Source organism: Periplaneta americana, chromosome 16, assembly GCF_040183065.1.
Source record: "Periplaneta americana isolate PAMFEO1 chromosome 16, P.americana_PAMFEO1_priV1, whole genome shotgun sequence".
In the NCBI taxonomy this organism is placed as follows: domain Eukaryota; kingdom Metazoa; phylum Arthropoda; class Insecta; order Blattodea; family Blattidae; genus Periplaneta; species Periplaneta americana.
Window position 1 is genome coordinate 38589606 of NC_091132.1, and position 18076 is coordinate 38607681.

General features: G+C 34.8%; 1 protein-coding gene across 1 annotated transcript in view; it reads left to right on the forward strand.

Moving 5' to 3' along the window:
- LOC138691892 (uncharacterized) overlaps nucleotides 1-18076 on the forward strand; it is a 1248967-nt gene that overhangs the window by 993498 nt on the left and 237393 nt on the right. Inside the window, exon 6 of the mRNA XM_069814478.1 lies at nucleotides 12310-12327. Coding sequence (XP_069670579.1) covers nucleotides 12310-12327 — 18 coding nt within the window. The remainder of the gene's footprint in view (nucleotides 1-12309; nucleotides 12328-18076) is intronic.

Below are 18076 nucleotides of genomic sequence, written 5' to 3' on the forward strand. Positions count from 1 at the left end.
TGAGGTTCTGTAGCCAACTCACACATTAGGAGAACAGAGACAGTGCAACACCGGTGCTTAAGACTTGCTGATGTAGGCCTATGCATTGGGATACACCTTAAGTCTCCGAAGTTCCCATATAGTTCTTATCACATACCACAAGCATTTTCGTTCTTTTATTGATCATTCTAATGATCTTCTAAATCAAATTCTCGCACTAATGCCACCTTCAAGACACTAAGGAAAATTAAAACGTAAGAGATGTATTGATCTTGGAAATCTGCATTAAGTAGTCAAGGGGATCTTCATTGACAGACACCTTCAACATATGTTCATATTTATCTGTGTTTTTCTTAATAATAATGTAATTTATTACAATAAAATTTTGTTCTCAAATATGCAGTGCATACATCTTATCTTTCCACGCTCGCGGAAGTAGAGTGGAAACATCAGTGCACAGTGCAGTTGCCCACATGCGGCTATTACTGTGCGCTCGATTATGAATAAAGAAGACGGAAGATAAACCGTAGAACGGAAGTTTTCTAGAGTTTAAAATATTGTAAAAGTGGAACAAAAATGCTTACCTCTTCAAAGATTGTTGAAAGTATGAAAAGTATTATACAATGTGTCCAGAGAAACATTCCATGCTATAATTTTGTAACTATGCATATTACGAAATTCATACCGCTGTCATAGAAAAAACCTCTCAAAGCATTTCAGGGGATGTAATTGTTGGCCTAAAACAGTATATGGCACCATAACAAAAAAAGACGCTGTTCCCGCTCTTTCGTTTGCAATTGTGACATCGTTGGATAGAAGTAAATTGTGTTAAATGGTGTGAATGTTTACATTTCAACTCAGTATGAATTCTGCAGCATTTAGAGAGTTAGGGCGAACTCACAGAAACGTAGTTGGCGTGTATTGAAATACCATAGCACACGGAGTGTAGTGAGAGTTTAGCGTGCCTTCAGACGGAAGTTCCAACATATGGCACCTACTGACAAGACGATTCTGAGGTAGTACAATACACGCTAACTACAATACGATTATTTAGTCCTGATAGTCGCCGGAGATGTACGCCTGGGTCAGGCGAGTCCATTTAGTTACGTCAAGAAGTGTTTGGGTTAGTCACTCGCTTGCCTCCGGAGCGATCGGATGTCATGCGTGCGGTAGAGCGGTGTGTTTCCTGTACAATTAAGCCATACTTCATTCCTTTACCGACCGCTCGCCCTTATCTCTACTCCGGAGCTTTCTCCACTACTCCTATTACTTCCCCTCTTTCGCGTCGCTGAGCTGTCAGGGGTCTGTACGTTCCTGCGGGTTCGCCATAACTCTCTAAATGCTACAGAATTTACACCGAGTCGAAATGAAAACATTCACACCATTGCATTGTGGGAGTGCTAGAGAGTACTTATATAATAAAAATCAATATGTATCTTTGTTCTGGCAATAAAGTATTATTATTATTATTATTATTATTATTATTATTATTATTATTATTATTATTATTATTATTATTATTTAACACAATTTTCCTCTACCTAACAATGCCACAATGACAAGCGAAAGAGCGGGAATAACGTCTTTTTTTCTTATGTTGCCCTCTATTGTTGTCCGCCAACAATTACAGTTACACATCCCCTGAAATGCGTTGAGTCGTTCTTTCTAATGGGACGTATACGAATTTCGTAATACGCATAGTTACAAAATTATAGCAGTTTATAATCACAGATGTATCTGTGGGCACTTGTATTATGTAATGTACTTAATAAAATTAATCAAACAGCAACTAAACTGGTCTATTTTTTTCGATTTCTGATCGTTACATTTGAGGAATGTTTTATGTAAACAACAAATTTAAATTATGCTAATTTGTTTTAGTTAAATGTTTAAAGGTAATTGAAAAAAAATGCCATGACATGGAATTACTGTATTAATCAATTAAGAATCTCGTATAACAACAAACTTCTTTTCATTTCTTGAAATATTAATAAAATTATGTCATTGCTTTTCATACAGTAAGTACTATCATATCCTCAAGCGCGAGTATATCTTTCAGATGAAGATTTCCTTTTATTCAAGGAGGGAAAGTTCTTAAAATTCTTTCACAAATATTTTAATAAAGAAGTTGAGAGAATTCTTTTCATCTTTTTGCCCATCATCTCTCTTTCTTTCTCTTTCGATCACAGTCACTCGATTTTTTTTTTTACACTGGAAACTTACTTCTCTCTGGAATAAAATATATCGTTCCAACTCGTATAGTCTTTGCAGTAAGACTCCAAACTATTTCTTGTAAATTATTGTTGCAACGTCTTATTTCTCAAGTGCTTATTTTCTGTGAAAGATGGATCTTATTAAGGGGCGAGTATTTTTAGGAATGTGTACAAAGTATATTTCTCACTATACCTGTCTTATAAGTGGTAAGTAAGCCGTAATCCTAAAGAGCCCTCCATGTTCTACTTAACGATACAATAAGCCAGCGTTAGCGAACTAGACGTATGCCTCTGCGATGGGCTCAGACGTGGATTACAACCCTACTTAGTCTGAACAGCTAACTAGTGATGAAAAATTTCCGGGTTATTTCCGAGAAAATTTACTGAGAATTTCTCCACTTTTAAGCAATTATTGTTTGTCTAGTGATTTTTTCCAAGTTTTACACTATTGATATAATTATAACTTTTCCTGAAATTTTTCTCCTTATTAAGTAATTTTTTACCATATTGATTTTGCTAAGTTCTCTAAATTTTTCCCCTTATTGATTTTGCTACGTTCTGATATTATCAACTCATCTCTTATCATGATCGGAAAATGAACTAATTGTTGCTCAAATAGCCACCATTTACAAATTAATTTTATAACGTCAAAACTGCATACATGTAGGCTAATTCAAAACGGATAAGGACTTGAAAATAAATTTCATCTATAAATTAATTACACGAAACACACACAGATCACTTGAAATACAGTGTAGAATTTCGTACTTACTATGGTCATAGATGGCTGACAGCTGTGAATCTTTAACATTGCACGAGCATAACATAGTTCGAACCGGTCTACTCTGTTGTATAAAATATAACCTGTACCAGAGAGTGGAATGCGTGTTTCATTATTATAGTGGGCTGAAAATGTCTGCGAATCTGCCCTACGTCACAGAAAGAGTTGGGCGAGATAAGGACAAACAAAGAAGGCATTCTGTAGTGCGGATTGTTATGCGTGTATGTTAAAACTGAAAACATCGACTACTCATCGCTCTCTATGTTGCTCTATTACAGTGAAGTAATTGAGTCTGACAGTGACAGTGATAGTGAGCGAATATTTTTAATTTCAGCAGTATAAAGATTTTTTTTTCATACAGATAACGTCGTCACATCCGTTCCTTCCTCCTGCAAATCCGCTTCCAGGAATCTAAATCGTTATCGTAATGGTTGTCAGGCTCGGAGATATCCTGTGACCACTGTAAACAGGTTGCTTTCATTTGAAATATGCCGCACTCGAGAATGTCAGTAGACTGTCAATAGAAACTCAGAGAGGGTAATCGCGAAGTAAATGTAGAATCTTCATACATATCGTGATTTAATTCAATTCTTTCTGTGGGTTTCCCTAGTTAAAGCGAATATCTGGTTACCCATGGATAATCCTCGGACCTATCACTCTGAGGTTCAAACCTGTCTTCGGACAGTTGACCGAATAACAACATATACCTTATTTTATTTCAAGGAGTTCGGTGGCTCCTTTGAACACCGAACTGCACTCCTTGAAATAAAATAAGGTATAATGTCTTCCTACCATCTATTCCAGCAGGGATAAATGATTGCGCAATTATGTAACTGATTAAATAACAAGAAAATATTAAACTTTCTATGATAAAGCTAGACCCTAGGAAACCTGTGGTATTCATTAATGTACGAAAACCGTTCCAAAATGTTAAAAATTCAAATCAAGAATATGGCTGTCTACAATGCTATTTCAAGCATTTGATACCTTCCGAAAAGAATTTGCTTCTCAACTGACAGAATATTACACTGATTAAGAAATGTGGAACAAAAAATTACTCAAGGGTGGAATATTACATTTCATTTTAATTTGTAGGAACTGATTGTAAGTCCTGTTTCAACATCACCAGGAGCGTTTTCAGTGACGGCAACATATAGATATATAAACAAAAGTAGTATATCACTGTCTACGTTCACTTAGTGGGTGATGTCATGGTTGAAGGTTCCTTTAAGCACTCTTTCTCTTATGGGCTGTCGTATTCCAACTCTGTACAAATAAGCAAGAGTCGCTCATGACTGATGACTTCCATCTTCTTTTGTAGCGCTGATCTGTAGTATGTCTTGATGAAAGCTTCCTACAAGTGACGAAATCCAAATTGATAATAAAAGACTGAGTTCTCAGAATCATTTTGCAGCCTAAGATGTTTTAGTTACGGAGGAATTTTTGCATTAGAACTTCAAAATTATGTTCTAATTTTTTCCTTGTAAAAGAATCTGCACTAATGCATCAGGGGGGTTAGAGGATTGAGGCCGATGAATTGATTAATAAAATTAAGTTTCTAATCACAGTAATTGTTTACTGTTTTTGTCACTGTATACCATAATGCTTAAAGCTCACAAATTAATTTCATTCTTATAGTTACTGCAGTTTGAGTGGGTAGAATCACAAAATCGTATTATAGCTGTCTGAAATTACGTTTTTAGGTGCATAAAAATATATTTTACTGCCTAGTTGGATAATTTTAGAGTCTAACTTAGGTGCCTAAAAGTTGATTTTTAAGGACCTAAAATCTGTGGTTTCTTGTAGTACAAGGATAAATAAATTAGGCCTAGCACATTGAATTCTGAGGTGTTTTGCCTATCATTTATGGATGTGAAAGAAGGACTAACATCTCAATAACTCAAAATCCTGACGTGGTGGACAAATCTGATAATATGTTGTAATCAGCACACAAACTTGCCACAAACCAGCAATAAGCTTATCTGTACGAAACTGTGTGTTGACTAGTGCTATCAATCAAGTGGATGCAATAAATTTCATGGAGCTCACCTAATTAGATCGACTGGGATAAGAAGCAACAACAGACGCATGCAATAATCACTGCGGATCATATTTTACTTTCTGCGACTAGGAATGCGTCGTCTATGTAACTTACTATTGGTTTTCACTCTAATACGTTTGAAAAGAAAGTATTGTGCAATGATGTAACAATCTGTGTACCATTATTTTAAAAATACACATTTTCAGGATATGTAATATTGAAAAAGAGTTTTTCGTCGTAGCGTCTGCCTATATTTAAGAATTTTTCACGAACTGATACACGGATTTTGTTTTTTACAGTACTAGCTACGTTTTAACTCAAACTCAACGTAAACGACATTTAATAGCTTTCATTGAAGTAACATACGGGTTTATTCTTCAGTAATATAAAGTGATCGGTTGAGATGTCAGAAAGTTATATATAAGACGTTAATGTACAGATCTCTGAGCAGTTTGTTATAATATTGGGTCATCCAATTATCGTCTGACCAGAGCTGCGGCAGGGAATGTGCCGACCGATAAGCGATCGCTTCTCGCGTGGTTCTGCGGTTACTTGTTATGCTAGAGAGCGTATTCCGAATCTCAGCGCTGAGCAATCTGATGGCATCACGGTGTTCCGAATTTCACCGATGTAGTCACTCATGCTCCACCGGTGTCGCACCGGTGCCATCAGCTTGCAGAGGTGGTGGCAGTCTCAATCAGCCGCCATCAGTGAATGTGATTGGTTCTTGTATAGGGCGGGAATTAGCAGACGAATGACATCGTGCACTGTTGTGTCATGGCGGTGTGTTCTGCTTTAGTTCTGCTGTATTGTTTGTAATGAGCACAATGTAAAAACAATATGTTAATGGCTTATGAGCGAACATGTTAACGGACCAGTTATTAGGCCTAATAACGGTTCAAGAAATAAATTGTTTATGCTCTCTTTTCTTTGAACGAGATGGTAGTACGGAAATCTCGCAAAATTTTGCTAGCGTAGCACAGACAACAACTTATACATTCGCCATGACAGCCATCGATCCTTCCAGCAGTTTTGTTCTTATTTCGCTGCAGCGTGACGTCATTGTTGTCCACCGGTCCGGTGAGATTCGAAATACGCTGATAGTGACTGCCTAATAAATTCTAATACACTTTAACAGTTATGTACTTAACCCATGTCACACAAAGATAAGCTGGAGCTAGCTGCCTTCATTTTCAACACATTTCTGGCATCTGCTTAGGAGATTTCTTAGGGGAATTTACCAGGCGTTGTCCAATGTCATCAAGAGTTTCTTCTGTGAGCACTGTACGTCACCTTCTTATTTTGAACACTTCCCGTTTCCCGAAATTTATTAACTAATTTATGAATCGTATCGCGACTTGGAACTCGTTCAGTTGGGAATTTCTATTGAAATAATCTCCTGACAGCACCAGCGGATCCTGTAGGAACATAGAATCTTAAATAACACCCGATGTGGAATAGAATAATTAGGCCTATTATTTGCGTTTTATTCTTAGAAGACTATACACGTGTAGCTGCTTGCACTGTTCAAACAACGTGACACGTGAGAGGCCAAAACCAGTTAATCCCTCCCACTCACTTTCCCGTCCGGCCGTATTGGCTACATAACCTGTTTCTTTTTGAGTTATTTGATCTGAGATTTTAATGAGAACTCCTTAAGTATAATGTTACAAAACAATTACTATTCCGTGACACATTTTGTACTGTCAGTATTGTCAAACATAACTGGTTTAAATTGCTTTTCCTAAAAATCAGGATTTTATCCATTCATGATCACAGCACATCTCTTTATTTCTCTGCAGTATATGTTGTGAATGAGAGTCCAAGAAAATAATGCAATATACTATAAAGAAGAATATCGTTGTAAACATGATAGACAAATGAATTTTGCGAAGCATGTTGGAACCATAAAAAGAAAGTTTGTGTTATTTTAATGACACTGATACTATATTTTTCCTTCATATATTGAATCCTTCAACTTGCTTACATAGGATAATTTATTATTTTGTGTAATATAGCTGTGAAGAATAATCCACTCATTGATTTACATCATAATCAATCATCATCATCATCATCATCATATTATATATGACTGTATAGGCCATAGGTTCCCTATTCAAACTGCTTGTCTATGATTCCTCGATATACTCAGTGAAAATGTTTCCGTGTTGTTCATTAACACTACCTATATAGCGTTACTTCGGCGCAGAGACTCCAACGTGTTCATAATATGTGCGTCCGTTTAGTCTGCAATATTCGCCGGGCTGATCACGTAACACCATCCCTCGAAATGTTGTCCTGGCTCCGTCCAGAAGATCGTAGGAAAATCCACTGTCTTTCCCTTCTCTTTCACATATTGCATTTCTCCACTCCTGTCTATCTTGCGTCTCGTTTTCAAAATTTATCCACCCATCATAACCTAGACACACGATCACAACACTTCTCAATATTATCCATTCCCTCCCACCGAACATCCTCATATTCATCTTCTTTCACTGTGACTGTTCCTCGACTTTGGAATTCCCTACCGAGTAATGTCAGGGACTGTCAGACATCAAACCAATTTAAGAATAGACTAACGAAATATTTTTCTAACAATTCTTGTTAACAATAATAGCTCTTCCAGGTTTCTTAATGTTTAATGGTTATATAGCCTATATCAGAATAAATATTTAAATCATCTCATTATTATTATTATTATTATTATGACTATTATTATTATCATTATTATCACTATTTCTTACCAATGTTTATTATTGTCACACTAACATTACTTATCCAACTTTAACTATTTACTTTCATGTTGTTTTATGGTCTAGATATTAATGTAAAAGCTATGTAACCAATTGTATTCTATTAGAATTATAGTCTGGCTGGGCGGAAGAGAAGGCCTACTGGCCTTAGCTCTGTCAGATTAAATAAATAAATAAATAATAATAATAATAATAATAATAATAATAATAATAATAATAGCAATAATAATTTTATTATTATTATTATTATTATTATTATTATTATTATTATTATTATATCACATAGAAATAGATTATTATACACACATTCAAGGCCTGAGTCTTTAAGTCTACTCCAATATATGATTTTCAACGACAATAGATTTGACTCCGGTGACCATTTAATAGTCCTTTCACAAGAACATCGTTTAAGAAAATACATTATACAGAAGCAGTGCCACTTGAATGTAGGTATCGTTTTGTAAAGAATAATTACATACCGGAAGTAATACTCCAAACGATTATTTAACTTTTAACAGACGACAAGTAATTTTGAAATGATAAAAATGACATTATCTACATAAAGAGAGAAAAGTGATTGAATACGAAACTGCATAGTACGCATCATGTCCGATTAGATCAAAGAAATAGAACAAACACAATCATATGACTGAAGGATTCTGTATACAATTCTCTTCCTATATAGTGGAAGCGAGATTCCCTGTGTACTTTACTCCATGTTAATATAACAGAGAACTTGCAACTTGTACTGCAAACAAGCAACTTGATATTACTCCCCCCGCTACACCCCCAGTATATTTACCGACGCAGTAAAGCACCTTGCCTGTTACACAATACTGAATCGTGCCGCTGTGCTTAAACACATATTTGGTGACGATAATTATGTGATCTCCCAGTATATACTTGAAGGAAGGCACATTTCAACTTCAAACTTAAATTTCAGTGGAGAACAAACCTAATTTCTCGCGTCTTCCGCTGGGAACTATATTAGTCCCCCAATAATTCTCTGCAAGTAGAGAAATATCTGCATTGTCCAAGAGGTGCAGTGTGATATATTTCCGTTCAAATATAAAATACGTGTTTAAATTTCAAGACCATTTCTTAATACATGACTAGTATACCTCATTAAATTTCAATTACCTTATAATGAGTTAATTTTTTATTGAATATGCAAATTAAAACAACACTATTTCACCCGGAGGTATAGCAGGTTTAGTGATACATCATGTGAATAATTATTTATCCAATAATTGAATGCATGATATTATGGAATTAATATTATACTACATACATACAATTAACATTACAAAAAATTAAACAAAATACATGAATAAAGTAACCTAGATAAGAGAGAACAAAATATTTGGTTTCTGAAAACTCAATATTTATAAAGGACAGAATGTGTTTGTAACTATGATTATTAGTAAAAGTTCGATGAAGACGCTGGACAATATTACTTTTATTTGTATGATGTTCATTTTATAAATAATGCGCAATTTGGTAGAGCTCTGAAGTGGATGACGCAATATCAACATAAATTACGTCAGTTGCAGTTGAAGGTTTAAGGAAGGACGTGTCTTCGTTTCGTCCATAGCATACGTTGTGTTTAGATACGAGAGCTAGAAATGGAGCCTACTCGTGTCTCGGGTACTGTGGCGATTGAAGATGAAAGACCGAATCTTTACGTGACAAAAACTCGTTTGACTATGATTTAAACTCCGGCTCAAAAGAAAAGTACTTGACCTTCAACGTTGGATTTTTGTTTAAGCAAGTTTGCAATGTTCAGGCGTTTCTGCTTCTGTTCAAGCAGTCAAACAGTGAAAGACCATTCTCGCATAAATTTTTTCTTCTTCAAATCTTTTGTACCGAAAAACTAAATCTAGAAAAAAGTGCGACGGATTTGCTGGATTTTCGTGGTGAATATTAGTGAACATGCGGGGATGCTATAGTTAAAAGGGCAGGCCTCTGAGCCGCTCCGTTATTCTTGTGTAGAGAAAATTCTGTTTTGGAAGAGCAAAATGACCCATTTTTGAAATTTTGCCGGCCTCTCCCGTCCAAACGCACGGGGCTAGAGAGTTGTCCTTTGCACCAAAGATAGAGTTCGAGGAGCTGTATTCAACGCACTCATCGGCTTTTTTCTCACTTCACGTACTGCGGAGTTATGGCGGCAAGAATGTCGGCGGAATGTCTCGAAAATCAGCTTGTGTTCGCGATTCCCAACTTGATGCTATCGTGTAAGAAGTAAGTCAAGGGGGAATACAGGACCGCATCCCGCTCCTCGGTATGGCCATTATTTCCGGAATTAGAGACCGAAATATTTTAGGTACCGAAAAAATAAATCTAGAAGAAAGTGCGACGGATTTGCTGGATTTTCGTGATGATTATTAGTGAACATGCAGGGATGCTACAGTCATAAGGGCGGGTCTCTGAGCCGCTTCGTTCTCCTTGTGTAGAGAAAATTCTATTTTGGAAGGGGCAGGCATATATTTCATTCCAGGGGGTCAGAAGCAAATTGCACTTAAGTTGTGAGAAAATGTGGTTCAATGTACTTCAGATTTTGTAAATTGCGTGGAATTGTTTATTTCAATTTTAATGTGTGATGTGGTTAAAATATATCCCTTTGCCACTAAAATTATAAATATTTTAGCTTGCCCTAAATGTACTTAACTCTTGTTCTTAGAAATGTCACTTGTACTCTTTGCTTCTGACACCCTGATTTAAATTTCGTGACTTTATAATGGATCATTTAGGAATATTTCAAGGTGCCATTATCTATATGGTGCGTAGATTTGTCCTTACTCACATTAGGGTGTGAAAAAAAATGTTTTAAAATTTGCATAGTTAATGTGAATACACGCTTCTCAAAAGCAAATTGTGCAAACATTTTGGCTCTTTCACTGGTAGTTCTTAATAAAGTAATCATTAAAATCAACTATTAAAATAGTGTTTCTGTAGTTAGTTCTATTATTTTTTTTTCACTTTATTATAAAAGTCAACCAATTAAAAAAGTTTATCATTTAGAAATCCTACATAAATATCAAGTTAATCTAGTTTTAACATACTTTATTTCTGAATATCTACACAGGATTTCAACTCTAAGATATGTATTTTCTTCTTTTAAGTATGTACACCCATGTAAATTTAAGGTAATTTTTCACATAACACGTAGTAGTAGTAAGTAAAGACAAAGTTATGTATCTGAAGGTTATATCACACACCTTAAAAATATCATAAATAACATATTATCACGCAGAAAATATGATGTCAAATTAGGACTGTAACTTTTTGTGTATATGAAGTTTAAATGTTACCAAATCTGCAATATTTTTTCCTCGAGTTCACATACTGTACATATTCCCAAAAAGAGACTTGCTTATTTCTAAGAGTGTTTAAAATATACACAAAAAGTCAATATACATGCAACTTAGTACATACAAAGAAATAATAAAACATTTGGGAGAAAAGGCTACTAAAATTAATCCTTACACTTCTCACATCAAGTTATTACAACAATCTACAGTAACTATGTGTTATTTTGACATCCTATATATTGTATTCTGTTTTCTTACATTAAATTTGTACAAATGTGTAATTTATACGTTCTTATTGCGTTATGTTTAATATAACTGTGTAATTAGCTACAAAAATTCTATTAAGCATACTTTCATACTGTGCTTTTAGCATTAAGGTTTTACAAAAGAGTAATTAAATAAAAGTTTTTGTTTTATTACCTTGCAAGTTTTTGTCCCCAGTTTACATTATTCTTATTTCATTATAATTGTTATTTTGTGTTTATGCTTGCTTTATGACATCTGTAGTACTTTTTTACTTCAAATTATTTAAAATAATTTTTCATCATATATTAATTTGAGTATAAACTTACTTGTGTTTTTACATTCAGTTATTATAACTATATAATTAGCTGCGTTGTTTATGCTTACATTCATAGCTTGTTCTTTTTCTTTAAATGTTTACAACTGTAGGCCTATAAATAAGTAACTGTTTTTTTGTTACGTTATAAGTCTTATTTTCGATTCCAATTATATTTTATGTATTGTAATAACATTCTTAATTTAATTAGAATTAAATCTTTTTAATAATCATTTTGAAATTGCATAATATTTATGTTATTACAAATTATTTTAAGTTTGCGTATCTCGTTTTTTTTGGATTCATTTTTTTAAACTGTGAGTCATTTGAAACATTTTGTGTTAGCTGCTGTGCCATTTATTACTTTGTGTTTATATTTATTTCGCTTTCCTACAATCCGTCTGTTTAAACTATGTAATTAATTTAAGCGTTGTTCTATTTTGGTGTGCTTTATTTTGAGTTGACATTTATTTTATATTTTTATAATGTATTTGAAACTTACCATAAAACTAACGTACATATTGAAAAATAGGGCTACCTCAATTGGAGTAGGACATTATACATTTTCAATTGATTAGTATGTTTTAACGTTATGTATTGTTAAATATTGTGTTAAATGTTTCAATTTTTGAAAGATGTATTTCACTAAATTCCTTCTTTGTTTTGTTTCAGGGACTACTATTACGACAGGTCTGTTAAAAGTAATTCTACAGATTCCTCAGAACTGTCTTGTGCTCCAGTGAATGACTGGTATGACCTTTCCTCATATTTATATACAATTCTTTATTTAGAGCTTAATATTTCTATGTTATATCAAATGACGATACGAACTTAAATATGAAGACTACCCGGAAGTAACGTCCGATCTAGGTTTTATCCGTAACGACAGGAATGTAGTGTGACTCAGTACGCATCCAGCTGCGATCGAGTGAAGGTCGTATCACCTTTATTACTACATAGCGAACTTTCAGATTTCTGTGCTGCGACTGAAAATTCTGCCAGTTCTGAGGTACGGTCAGTAGTTAAGGTTTTTCCCAGCAAAAACCTTTAAAACAAATGAAGTCCACAATGATTTCGTAAAGACAAAAAGATCAATCAATGGATTGGGACCTTAATCACAAATAATCAGAGCAAGTGGCGACAACTTTCTCTCGTAACAAACTCACAGCCACTGTCTTTTGGAGTAGAATAGGAGTATCGCTGGTGGATTTCATGGTTCAAGGTATCACAATCTATAGGCTACAGAGATGTATTGTCAGTCATTAAAGAAGTTAAAGAGTACCATTCATCGTTCAGACATGGTAGGCATGATCAAAAACACAAGTGGTAGAAAACTACGACGAATGTATTTTAAAACTTGTTAAATTTGTACGATAAATTTCTCAATTTGGTTAGAGACCATGTTAAAGAATTGAGGGTGTCCGATTCAAAATCTGCTTAATGTAATTTTTGTTGAATTTGAATTATACGTAGGCTATACCAAATCAGGTATTCTGGGACATACTTTACTATCAAATTTTACCATATTTCCAAATAAAAAGGCGTTTAAAAGTAAAGTTCCACCGCAAAAGCTGCCTAATGCATGAAGTTAGTAATATTCAGTATCAGCATTTACCTAATGCAACGACAAAATAATAAGAATTCATGTTTAAGGTCGTTGGAGACGCATGTATTTTCCCTTAGCAATGTAACAGCGTTTGTAGATTTCAGAAAGTCTTTCTACAGTGTTATTAATCGATGAAGAAAAAATATTTTAATGTAACTGCAGTAACTTAGTTTACTCATTTCAACATTGGATTTATTTTTATTTATTTATTTAGTTCTGAAACATAGTTTACACCTACTCATTTCGACAGTGGGTTTATTTATTTATGTATGTATAAAATAAAACGTGGAAAACTTTAAGAAACTCATTATTGCATATTTCGATATCACAACAACAATAGCTGCACCACTGTGCAATTTGTGAAGTTTTAAAAGCGTTTACCGGTCAGAATGATCGTTATCGTCCTTTTAATGTAAAAAATAGTAGGCTACTATTTTATGAAAAAAGTATTACAATTAACCACATTATGTCTTTCAGTAAATATACAATAATTTTATAGGTCAGCGGTGACCAAAACTCGAGCTGCAGTGATTACGTGTGACAGCCTATGAAGTAAGGAGACGGAGGAAAGATAGTTGGCATGAAAACTACAACCAGTGGTGGTTCCTGTACTAACATCTTGATCAATCCAGCGGATAAAAATCTCAAGCTTTGCTGTGTCAGTAATGTCACTGCCGTTATCAAGAGCCTGTGAATAATACACGATTTTTCTCGCTTGTTTTTTTCAACCTTTCTCTTGACTATAATCAGGAATTTTCTAAATTCTTCTCTCGATACTTGGTCGAGAAATTTGTAGTTTTTCAAAATTAAAAACTTTTTATGGACAAGTTATTTAAGCTATTTTAATCATTACTCTTTTGAGAAATTCTGTTGTATTAAAAGGCTTCAGAGCACGACATATTTCAAACCCCATTAGGTAGCTGACTTCCTTACATTTATTTATCTCATCTTTCTCTTCCTGGCTATGATTTAAGACTTGTCAGTTCCTGGCGTTTAACATTTCGTTGGCACATAATATTGAATCAGTTTTTCTACATTATTATTATTATTATTATTATTATTATTATTATTATTATTATTATTATTAAATGAATGACTAATAAATAGTTACCCTTATCTGAAGATTAAGAAGATTAAAATTAAGATAAAACCTAATAATTTTATCCTTCTAGGGAGAAGATTAAAAAATATCAATATGCATGCACATACAAAAGAATTATAGGAACACATACTTAGTGATCAGTAATAATAATAATAATAATAATAATAATAATAATAATAATAATAGTAATAATAATAAATTTTATTCACGATTAAATATTTAACAATATATTAGATTTCTTTCTGTTACAGTCTTAAAAAATCATAAATAATATAAAAATTATTGTATTTTAAAATATTCTTTACAGATCGTCTAAAATTATTGATATTGCTAAAAATGTAAATTCTTCAGGCAATTTGTTGTAAAGTTTCACATCTAAAGAAATATTACCTTTTACAGATTTCAATAAGTAACGTGAAGAAATTGCCAAGTTTCGTGGACCTCTATGAGTCTTAATATACTTACAAATGGCTTTTAAGCAACTCGGAGGTTCATTACCGCCCTCACATAAGCCCGTCATTGGTCCCGATCCTGAGCAATATTAATCCAGTCTTCCATCATATCACACCTTCCTTAAATCCATTTTTATGATGAGGCTTATTATAGTCACATAATAGTACATTATGCAACGAGCCTATAATGATAGTAATTAAGAATCGAGTATGGATATTTATGAAACGAGCGCAAGCGAGTTTCATAATTTTCATACGAGCTTCTTAATTACCATTATAGGCGAGTTTCATACGACTTTTTATGCTCGACCATATTTCTAACTTGAAATTACCGGTATTCAGATGTATACATTTTATTTGTAACTGACAAGATCGGAAGTGACCTTGTTCTAGGTCGTGAATTGTGAGATGTGCGCAGACGCGAAAGTATTGATTTTTTCCGATAATGTCATTGACCTTGACGTAGTCCCGTTAAACTTGATAATATTATAATATTATAACCTTGATTATTGAATTCGACATTGAAAAACGAGATGACAAATTGAATTTATTTGAATATTATTTACAATTAACGCTAATTATTATAGTAACAGAACATAACCTTCTGCGACAGTATTGGATTTCCAGCCTCCGTGACTTTTCGCTAATTCTCTTTCTATTGCACATCCGAGAATAATCGATACTTGCGGTTTTATAACGGTAGAAAGCTGACCTGTCATTGGCTGAACAGTTGTAACCTGAGTCGTCATTGGCTGAAAGACCTGACCTTTAATGAGTAGGTGTACTTTAATGACATGCATTAAAGGACTGCTACTACATTTCGGCATAAAATATTATTATATTCCGCTATGTATATGGATCTGTCATTCATATAATGACAGCTACGAACGCACTGTAATATTTATAATTTGTATTATGAAATTCCGTACAACTACAAAATCACATTCCATTACAGTACATTGAATCTGCTACAGCTTAGTGAAGTGACAGATGTACGTTAGATAAATGTTTTCATATTTTGTTATCAATACTTTTGAAAAATTTGTGAAATAATAGTAGGTATTCGCTTTTCCCTCTAGAAATATGAGTTTTCTCGGGAAATTTCCCACCACCTGACAACACTGGTTATAAGACACTATAAACAAGCCTTATATAGATGGTACAGGAGCGCTTTAAAATCATCTTAAGAAAACAAGAGATCGTTTATGGCTGTAACATTCCCCTGCTAGAATATCATTCCTTACATGAGTCTCATGAAGACTGGCACATAGCGCCTTTCACTTACTGTATCTTCTTTTCAGATAATTAAAGGAATTGCAGAGAGATTTATTAAATCTTATGTGCCTTTCGTACATTTTCATCACGTTATCATACATTTCTACATTTATGCATAAGTTGTGTAAATTGGTAGTGCTAATGAATGTCTTTCTTCAAATTTTCAACATGCAATTAAAACCTTATGCTTTTGCATAAGCTCTGCAAATTCTTGACCAAGAAGCGAGTGTCATAAAGTCGATAACAGTTGTTTGTCTTCTCTTTAAAATGTTTTAACAAGTGACTTGTGGAGAAAGCAGATGTCAAATCACGTTACATTTTAATTTGTGTATACATAATCATTATGATTAAATTCATGCTTGAAGCTTAATTCAACGAACATACTTTTTTTTGGCGTCACTAACCTATAATTCATCTGACAGTAAAACTCATTCCATTATTCAAACAATGAGGCGGCCCTCCCCTCTTTTTATATTAGCCTGGGCTCCAATACTTCTTGCCGCTCTCAAGAATGGCTGATCCCACCATTAAAGTTAATTGAATTTTCTCGGCGTTCGCGAGCTCTTAACCTCAAATTGACTTTGGAACGGGCGTGCAAGCATTTTGTGCAGCGAAATGTCTGAGGCAAGTACGCGAGCTTGTATGCTATAAGCCGCAGGGACGGCAGGTTCTTAAACCGTGATGCGAGTGCCAATGCATTTCGAGAGATTTTTCAGTTTCTTTTTTCTATTACTGTAAGGGGCGGTATTGATAAGTTCTTAGCCCAAGATGGGGGAAAAAATAAAAATGTTTATTTACTCAACATATTCAACTTCTAACTTCATACAGTTAGAAAAGAACTAGAAGCCTAAAAAAAAATGTTTGTCTCTATTTGAAAACCGCTCTCTCACAATACTTATTACTAGATTTGAAATGTTGGGGAACGTTAGGGTCCGTTACGGTGGTTTTAAATTTACTATCCGTTCACCAGTCAGTACACTAGCATGCGTAAACAGTGTACCTGCTGAATACTCCGTTCACCAGTCAGTACACTAGCATGCGTAAACAGTGTACCTGCTGAATACTCCGTTCACCACTCAGTACACTAGCATGCGTAAACAGTGCACTTGCTGAATACTCCGTTCACCAGTCAGTACTGTAGCATGCGTAAACAGTGTACTTGCTGAATATTCCGTTCACCAGTCAGTACTAGCATGCGTAAACAATGTACCTGCTGAATACTCCGTTCGCCAGTCAGTACTCTAGCATGCGTAAACAGTGTACCTGCTGAATACTCCGTTCACCAGCCAGTACTCTGGAATGCGTAAACAGTGTACCTGCTGAATACTCCGTTCGCCAGTCAGTACTGTAGCATGCGTAAACAGTGTACCTGCTGAATGCTCCGTTCACCAGTCAGTACTCTAGCATGCGTAAACAGTGTACCTGCTGAATACTCCGTTCCCCAGTCAGTACTCTAGCATAGGTAAACAGTGTACCTGCTGAATACTCCGTTCACCAGTCAGTACTCTAGCATGCGTAAACAGTGTGCCTGCTGAATACTCCGTTCGCCAGTCAGTACTCTAGCATTCGTAAACAATGTACCTGCTGAATACTCCGTTCACCAGTCAGTACTCTAGCATGCGTAAACAGTGTGCCTGCTGAATACTCCGTTCGCCAGTCAGTACTCTAGCATTCGTAAACAATGTACCTGCTGAATACTCCGTTCACCAGTCAGTACTCTAGCATGCGTAAATAGTGTACCTGCTGAATACTCCGTTCTCTAGTCAGTACTGTAGCATGCGTAAACAGTGTACCTGCTGAATACTCCGTTCGCCAGTCAGTACTCTAGCATGCGGAATACTCCGTTCGCCAGTCAGTACTCTAGCATGCGTAAACAGTGTATCTGCTGAATACTCCGTTCCCCAGTCAGTACTCTAGCATAGGTAAACAGTATACCTGCTGAATACTCCGTTCGCCAGTCAGTACTCTAGCATGCGTAAACAGTGTACCTGCTGAATACTCCGT